The sequence below is a fragment of the Protobothrops mucrosquamatus genome, unplaced genomic scaffold (genome assembly GCF_001527695.2).
Source record: "Protobothrops mucrosquamatus isolate PMUCROS unplaced genomic scaffold, P.Mucros_1.0 scaffold658, whole genome shotgun sequence".
Classification (NCBI taxonomy): Eukaryota; Metazoa; Chordata; class Lepidosauria; order Squamata; family Viperidae; genus Protobothrops; species Protobothrops mucrosquamatus.
Window position 1 is genome coordinate 1 of NW_015386947.1, and position 9,066 is coordinate 9,066.

At 36.7% G+C, this 9,066-nt stretch overlaps 1 protein-coding gene across 1 annotated transcript in view; it reads right to left on the bottom strand.

The window, feature by feature from the left end:
* Positions 1-1,420: 1,420 nt before the first annotated feature.
* The window catches only part of MAP4K3 (mitogen-activated protein kinase kinase kinase kinase 3), a 48,292-nt gene continuing 40,646 nt past the window's right edge, over positions 1,421-9,066 (bottom strand). Inside the window, exons 25-31 of the mRNA XM_015817938.1 lie at positions 8,022-8,125; positions 6,969-7,140; positions 5,987-6,055; positions 5,806-5,898; positions 4,638-4,708; positions 3,971-4,026; positions 1,421-3,498 (exon numbers count right to left, since the gene is read on the bottom strand). Coding sequence (XP_015673424.1) covers positions 3,411-3,498; positions 3,971-4,026; positions 4,638-4,708; positions 5,806-5,898; positions 5,987-6,055; positions 6,969-7,140; positions 8,022-8,125 — 653 coding nt within the window. The 3' untranslated portion in view covers positions 1,421-3,410. The remainder of the gene's footprint in view (positions 3,499-3,970; positions 4,027-4,637; positions 4,709-5,805; positions 5,899-5,986; positions 6,056-6,968; positions 7,141-8,021; positions 8,126-9,066) is intronic.

A 9,066-nucleotide genomic window follows, 5' to 3' on the forward strand; every position in this document is an offset into this window, starting at 1 on the left:
TAGCTGTCAAAATGTTGCTATTAATATTAATAAAGTATTCTTTACAATATTAACACTGTTACAGGTAGTCCTTGACTTACGACCAAAATGGACCCCAAAATTCCCATGGCTAAGTAGGACAGTTGAGTTGTGCCCCATTTTACCTTTTTGCCACAATTGTTAAGTGAATCACTGTAATTGTTAAGTGAACCACGCGATTGTTAAGTGAATCTGGCTTCCCCCATTGATTTTGCTTTTCAGAAGCCAGCTGGGAAGGTTACAAAGGGTGATCACATAATCCTGTCAGAAATACATGCTGGTTGCCAAGTGCCTGAATTTTGAACATGTGACCATGGGGTTGTGTGAAAACCTGTGATGTCACTTTTTTCAGTGTGGTTGTAATTTTGAATGCTCATTAAACGAATGGTTGTAGGTCGAGGACTACCTGTAGTTATGTTATCAGTTTGTTACTGTAGATTTTAATTGTGGTTGGAACCAATTTGGTGTAGTAATTAAGGCACCAGGCTAGAAACTGGAAGACCATGAATTCTAGTCCTGCCTCAGGCACAAAGGCAATGGGTGACCTTGGGCCAGTCACTCTCTTAGCCCTAGGAAGGCTAACCACTTTTGAAGTCTTGTCAAGAAAACTGCAGTTGCCCAGGTGGTCAACAGGAATCAACACTAAACTTGAAGGAACCAAAAAAAAATAATGCACTGGTAGTTATATGTGTAGTTTACTTTTATCTACTTTACTGTGCCATTGGTCTATTGTGGTTGTTTTGCTATTCTGCTTAGATTTGATAGGAAATAAAAGCTTTCTCATAATGCAGATGGTCAATAATTACTAGCTTGGCTTTTCAGTTAAGACCTCTCAACAGGCATGTCTGCAGCAAGCTTTCTTCAGAATGTTCATTGTAACAATAGCTCATCCCATTACAACACATGTATAAAAGAAGTGGAGTTTGTATTGTAAAATTATGACACACATTACATCACTTCTCCTTGTCACCTGATGGATTGCTCTGTGCTGAAGAACTTGTGTTCATTTAAAAAGAAAAGGGGAAGGTTTCAGCTCAAATAGAGGGCAATGTGTTCTGTAGCTGGAAAGCAAATAAACATGAAGGGTTGGACTACATGATCTTTTTGATCACTTCCATCCTCACAATTCTTTGATCCTGTGAATGAGTGCACACAGTGCAAGCCTTGGGGCTATTCCCACCACCACCGCTGGAATACAGCAGAATACAATTAGCCAAGGCAAGTCATAGGGGAGGAAATCAAAAGCCAAAGGATTTGTAAGAGGACTTCTTTAGATGCTAATAATATCATAAGACATACTTATGCTGCAATAGTTACTTTGTATGATGTAGTATAATTTAAATTAAAGGAAGTTAATTTAGTTATTAGGCTGTCTGAATTTTATTTTATTTTTTGCAATCAAAGCTGATCTTGGTAAAAATACTCTTCCTTAATTAGCAAGTGCTTAATTTCATTGGAAAATTACTGCAGATGCTAATCCACATGAACAACAAACATGTTAAAAACTTTATTTTACATTATATACATTAGGAAATATTCATTACCAACAACAATACAGACCATAAATCAATTTTAATGTATTTTGTTCTTACTTTATATCACAGTATAAAGAACATATACAAAAAAGTATGTATTTTCCCTAAAACATGGCATTTACATATCGCACCGAAAAGAATCAGAATAGTTTTGCTCAAAACTAAAATTCCTGTGATGTATTATAACCATTTAATTTTGTGAGGTAGTAACTAAATAATTCTGGCTAGGTGTTAAGACATTAAGAGAAAAAATGTGACAACAGTAATAAGGCAAAACATTTTTTTTAAACAAAAGCAAAATTCCTTAAAACCGTTGCCCCATCTAGTATCACTTTTTCTCCAGAACAGGTAGTCAATATATGGTGTCCTTGATGGCAGTGGGTTGGAAGCATCCTTCTCTTCAGAAAAACGTATGTGCATGTTGCATGTTATATATTAGTGCCAAGAAGCTGTTACCCTCTACTGATTATTAATGTACTCGTTTCCCACACAACTGGCCTTTAGAAGTTGTAGCTCAGCATCACAAGGAAGGTCATAATTTCATCACTCCTGTTGCTAGGGTGCATATGGGTTGCTGGCTTTCCTCCTGCCTGAACTGAGAGGCCGGTCTACATTTCTTGTGAGATTGGGAAAACCAGTTGCAATAAGAATTTCCTTTTTTTTTTAAATGCTTTTCTCTGTTACTGATCTTTTGTTTGAAAACTTTGTTGCTATGTCTGAGGAAGAGCAAAGATCCTTGAACATAATTTTAAAACCATTGATTCATATTCCTTGGTAAAAGAAAAGCTTCTATCTACACATGGAATGCAGCAGGAGCCCTATGGCCCTAACATCCTATAAGAATCAGAGAGGAGCTCTGCAGATCCAACAGGGTACAATGGTAATTAATTAGTGATAGTCAATCTCTTATTAATGAAGGAAAATGTATACTTTCTTTTAATGCAAGTGCTAATGAATATCTGCAAAGTACTGCATATAGTACTAAGGCCTTTTGCACATGGCTATCTGGATCGGACTCCAAATATTTAGACACTTCCACAGTATGGAGTGCTGTAAATTTTTGCATGATATAGTAGCCAGTAAGACTCATAATAAAGCTTATATTATCATTGTACACACTTATAATTACACCAAGGTACCACTACTGGATGTATTCCTATTTCAAAATAGGTATTCTTTTCTCCAAGCATAGAAAATAATTAAGAGAATCTTCCTTAAATATAAAAATATAGGTGTTCAATTGGCTGGTTTCACAAAGAGAACTACCTAAATAAGCTAAAATTATAAAGCCTAAATTATTTCCACAAATGTACTTTTGTGACTGAATACATTACATATTAACACTTTGTGCAACCAAAACATCAGTGTACTTGCATAGAACTAAAAACAAGATTGTAATAGGATTACCGCCTTGATTACAATGTCTAAAAGATTTATTTATATTAGTAAATTACATAATAAAATACAATAGTGTTATTTAAATGCACTGTGTTTATCAATAGCATCCCATTAGTCCTTAAAATAGTACCCAAACACAATTTTCTGTCCTCAGCAAACTTTACATATCTGTACAAGTAAAACATTTTGTTCATTATCTACAGAAAAATCAAGAGAGGCCTCCAATAATACATTTCAACAAAAAATACTGCATATATGTACAAACATTACATAATAGTGAATCAAGAGTTCTGTAGAATGTGCTAATCATATGCATATCATTCATGCAAGCATTCTTGTTCTCACTCATACTCATACACTACAATAAATTACAAAATAACTGTAGTTGGGATCCTTTTGCTTTTATGCAATTGCTGTCAGATGTATTGAAGCAGTAGTGTTTCCTTATCTTGTTGCCTCTCAGTAACTGTTCTCATGACCTGCTAAGATGTACAGGTTGCTATTGGCAGTAGGGTTATCTGTTGGTCTACTCTCCAGTACCACAACTCTGGGGGAAAAAAGAACGTCCCAAAAACAATAATTTTGGCAGATATATAAAAACTTTATGAAAGCCCTTAATTGGGTCTTGCTTTCAGATTGGGGCAGGATGGGGCATGTGACACAACATAAGCCAATTGAGAGTCTTTTTTCTTGATCTAATCAAGTATGCTTATTCTCCTTTACCCAACCACAGCTTAAATGACAGAGCAGCTGCCAGGAATTGGTCACTTGCCCAGTGAGGTGAGTGAATGGCAATAACGCACTGGCCAAGTTCCTTCCCTGTAAATGGTGGAAGAATTTGAGCTGTCCAGAAGAAAAAGACAAGCAAGTGAATTCTACATAGCAGGTCTAGTGATTCCTGCTTCTCCTCAGCAAAAGAATGAGTTTGGCAGCTACTAATGTAATGGGTCCCAAGCCTAATAGATAATTTATTCCAAAACTACTCCCTCCTTATATGTTGTGATTGTAATTGATCATACCTGTCAGATCCAAGAAGTCTAAATATTCTTGTACTGTCAGAAATTTCCTGGGTGATCTATTTGAAAAATCAAATATTTAACAGAGTGAAGGTGCATGTAACAAATGCTTAATGAATCAAACTTTGCAAGCATTTTACTTTGCAGTATTAAATAAAATTAACTGGTCATATCTAAAATTGAATAAATACATATATACATACATACACACAGTGGCTAACTAGGGCTACCGAATCTAGCTGCAACTTCTGGACATCTACTAGACAGAAACAAAGGAGAATAGAAAACTAAGTCTTTGTATTGGTTATCTTGACATTGGTAGATCTGCCAGCCCTACTTTTAAATGTTATTTAAATATTTCAGGGCAACTGAAATTATATAATACACAAAGTGCTAAGTGACTCAAACTGTACAGTCAAATTTATGGTATAAGTTATCATTATTCACCCCTTTTCCATATGAGGTGACTAAGGTTAAGGGAGTACTTTAAGTTACTGAGTGAGTTCACAGAAAAGCCAACATTTCTATGAGGGAAAATGTATTTATAGCTGCTATAATTTGGAAAATAATCTGAAGTTTAAGCTGATAAGAATACTAAAAATTCTTTTTTGTTTTCAGATTATTTTTCAATAATTAAATTTAATATTCTTTTTCATCTCTCAATATTTACCTCATTTGAACGGAAACTCCTGCCTTGCATCCCATGCTTCCAAAAAGCCAAAACACTATCTTGTAAGCAAACTGGCAGGAAAGAAAACACAAATTAGAGTTTTTGTACTGTGTCTTAAAAAACACTTTCCTACTTAAACTGTATTGATTCCATACATTATTTAATGAATGAAGGACCGAAGTTTAGGGTGCAAGAAGTTTTCATCTTTTTGTTTTATATGACCAACTTGTTTCCTTTCTCTATTCTGAACCTTCCATTTGTTATCTGAAGTTGGATGGGCAGGATACTACAAAGCAAATGCTATTTGGGAGTCCAGATCATGGACAGTAATTGTCTCACTACATTCTACCTTGATCAGGCCTCACTTGAAATGCTGTGTCCCTGAAGCCAGTGTGGAGGAGAACTTGAATTCTCTGAGGAATATTTAAAGGAACTAATTAAGTTTAACTGGCAAAAGAGAAGATGGAGGGGAGATGGAACAATAGTCTTCAGATGTCATATGGTGGAGGGAGTCGATTTCTTCTCTGTCACCCAGGAGGGAAGGACCAGAACCAATGAATGAATTTGAAATCCATTCAAATTACAGGGAAATAAGAGTCAGGTAAGATATTAGCAATAGCACTTAGACTTATATACAGCTCTATAGCGCTTTACAGCACTCTCTGACCAGTCTACAATGTCAGCATATTGCCCCAACTTTCTGGATCCTCATTTTGCTGACCTTGGAAGGATGGAAGGCTGAGTCAATCTTGATCCCATTGGGATCGAACTCCAGACTGTGGACAGAGCCTGCAATACTGCATTCTCACCACTATAAGGCATGTGAGATGCCTTAAGGAGCACGGAAGGCCTTCTCTATCTTTTAGTTATCTTGCCTTCCCCGGATATTACAACCTCTCTTCATAAAGAACAATCCAATGAGAGTTTATGGTCAAAACATTTTTAGTGTTCCCTTGACTATGTTTTGGAAGGATATGATTGTCCTAATTTTATATCTGTTTTTAGCAATATATGAAATGACTTGGCTTGCCATTAGAGACATTAGAATTGTGCATACAATTCTTTCTATCTTCAAATTTTCATCTATATAATGCAAATTTTCATTATATAATATGGTGAAGTATTAGAATAGTTAGCTGAAGAAATGCAAGGTTCATTTTTTACTTACCTATTGATTCAATTTGGAAATCAAAAGTGAGTTCAGAGGATAGTTTTCGACTAGATTTTAATCTGCCTTGCAAATTTACAATTTTTATACAGCCTGAAAAAGCAAAAATATTTATTACTCAGCAACATTTCAGAGTGCACCTTATCCAAATATTTATATATGAATCATAGTTGTCACTTACAATCCAAGCAGACTAAAATGGTATCTCTCTCCAGTTGTGTTACATGTACAACACTTGTCTGTGTGATATCTATAACAAAAGAACAGAGTTAACATTTTTTAACATAAATACCAAGAAAGATATTATGTAGTTAAGCTGTATCAACATCCAAATTTATTTATTTATTTATTTATTTAGTGTGTGTGTGTGTGTGTGTGTGTGTGTATAAATTTTACAGGATAATTTTTCTTCTTAAAAAAAACCCACCATTCTCATGCTACCTGCTGATTGGTTTGTAAATATGATAAATTAAAAAAATTAAAAAGGAGGTTGATGAGATGAGAGTTATCTTTTAAAGTGGAGGAACACAAAATAGCTCAAGAATCATACTTTCCTTGAGCAAGCCTAAATAACACGAGGAGATGCAATTCCAATCAGAAAGCCCATGCTTTCCCTAAGACGGCTAAAATGGAACATTTTCTATTTCCTATTTTCTTTTGCTCATGTAGAAAGATGGTTCATCCCTCCCACTAAGCATGAAGGAAGGAGAAAGCAAGAAATGATATTCTTAATAAAGAACAAAGAGGACAGAATTAAAGACAATGAGAGGGGAAGCCTGATAAATTCCCTTTGACCCTTGGATTAGAAATTGTCCATCCCTCTTCTAAGCACCCAATGTCTTTCCACAAAGGCAAAGAACAGATAAGAAAAATCTGATCAGAACCATTCTCTCACAATATTCAGTGGCTGGAGAAAAAAAACCCAGCCAAATACTATTTGTCCAGTGATAAGACATTGAGTGACCCAGACAGAGGGTCAAGCCAAAGAGCACTAATGACTCCAAAATATATGTAGTTTAACTATTAAACCATCTTGGAATGGAAGCATTATAAACCTAGAATTTGAAAGTACAGAAATCAAAAAAGTAAAATAAAGAAATCCAGGAAATAGTATAGAATCCATTAGCATGGAATTTATGGAATTATCATAGGAAATAACAAACCTGTTTCTGTAAACCACGAAGAGGTAGAATTTGGATTGATAGTTTCAAATTTCACCACTTGGTTGAAATCTCTCCCTTTAGTTACACCAACACAAACCAAAGGGAATTCCTGTTCAGGCACTACAAGCATTTCAAACAACCTCAGTGGACATGGTACAGGAAAGTCTATGTGCTAAATCAAGAAATATGTTAGTCACAAAGTAGTTATCAAAACAGAATATTATTAAATTATTTCAACAATATATTACAATAAAATAGGCTTTCATTATGTTAGGTTTTTATTAGTAAATTCAATCTCCTTTATGAAATAGATCAATAGATAACATTTTAAAAATAAAGTCTTAAAGGAGATTGTGGTTTTGCTTTTTAAACAAAATGTCAATTATGATCCTGTTAGGTATCTATGGTAACTTTGAATCTTTAAATATATCTCAAGTCTATGGACAGTGCAAATGTGGAAGCAGGATTGAATCCATGCTGCAAAATCCATGCTTCCTAAATGCGGTAGATTCCTACCAACCAGAGAAAAGGTGAAAGAGCAACAGTCTTCCTTACATGTCACTTTGGGAATTGTCTTGTGCCAGTGACAATATTGGAAGAATATTGTTCTCTTTTGAACAATTGGGTTAGGGAAATCCAAGGTAATTTTTGAATACTCCCCAGAAAATTATCCCTCCACTTTGCCAGCCATCTATCAATTTCTGTCAATGGATCAAGAAGCCCTCCAACGAGCAGAGAGTATGTTTTGACCTGCTTACTTTCTGAATATTCTAAAGCCTCTCAGAAGGCAAGTAATGGGCTAGCATTTTAGATCCAGATTTTTTTTCCCAAAACATGAACAAAGCCTCTCTGCTTTTTAAAACAATTTCCTGTTTCAAATCCCTCCCCCCAATACTGGTAAAGCTCCAGGATCTTTATTCAGGCTGAGTTGCAGTGAATATGTTTTAACCTTGTATTTGTTAATAACATTGCAACAATTGCTCCTGCAACTACTAGTAATAATCTCTCTCTCTCTCTTTAATTCTTAGAATTGTTGCTTTTAAAGGAACCTACCTTGATTAACATGAATTTCTGCATTGGTTCAACCCATTCTAGTAGAATAATACTAGACTGTAGTGCCCCAGAAAGGTATTTGTGTCCTGTATAAGGATTCCTCACTGGGAAAAAAAAGAGCATTCTCCTTAGAGCAGGGCTTCTTAAACCTTTTGCTATCCCTTTACTATAATCTTAATTTACACAACTCCCCTAAAAATCTAAGCACCAAAATGAACAGAAATGACCAATGAAAAACAATACAATGAAACTTTGAACAAGCTGGATTCATTGTAATAGTGTACAACTAAAAGGATCTTCACATCTTCCTTGGACTCTGTCTTCACCACTTCTAGGGAGGTAAATTTAGTTTAGGAAATCCTGCTTAGAGTAAAACATGGATAATGTATAAATTGAAAGAGGCTGTGGTGAGGCCCCTCCTCAAGAAGCCCTCCCTGGACCCGGCTACTTTGGCCAACTACCGGCCTGTCTCCAATCTTCGCTTTCTTGCGAAGGTTGTTGAGAGTGTGGTGGCATGACAGTTCCCTCAGCACCTGGAAGAAACTGTCTATCTAGACTCGCGCCAGTCCGGCTTCCGGCCTGGGCACAGCACGGAAACGGCATTGGTCGCGTTGGTTGATGATCTCTGGAGGGCTCGGGATAGGGGCTGTTCCTCTATCCTGGTCCTGTTATGTCTCTCAGCGGCTTTTGATACCATCGACCATGGTATCTTGTTGCACCGGTTAGGGGGGTTGGGAGGCACCGTTTTACGATGGTTCTCCTCTTACCTCTCGGACCGGACGCAATTTGTGTTGGCAGGGGGGCAGAGGTCAACCTCGAGGCGCCTCACTTGTGGGGTACCACAGTGGTCGGTCCTCTCGCCTCTCCTGTTCAACATTTATATGAAGCCACTGGGTGAGATCATCCGTGGTTTCGGGGTGGAGTTTCATCAGTACGCAGATGACACCCAGCTGTACATCTCCACCCCGGACCACCCCAACGATGCCGCGGAAGTGATGTCCCGGTGCCTGGAGGCCGTGCGAGTCTGGATGGGGAGGAACAGGCT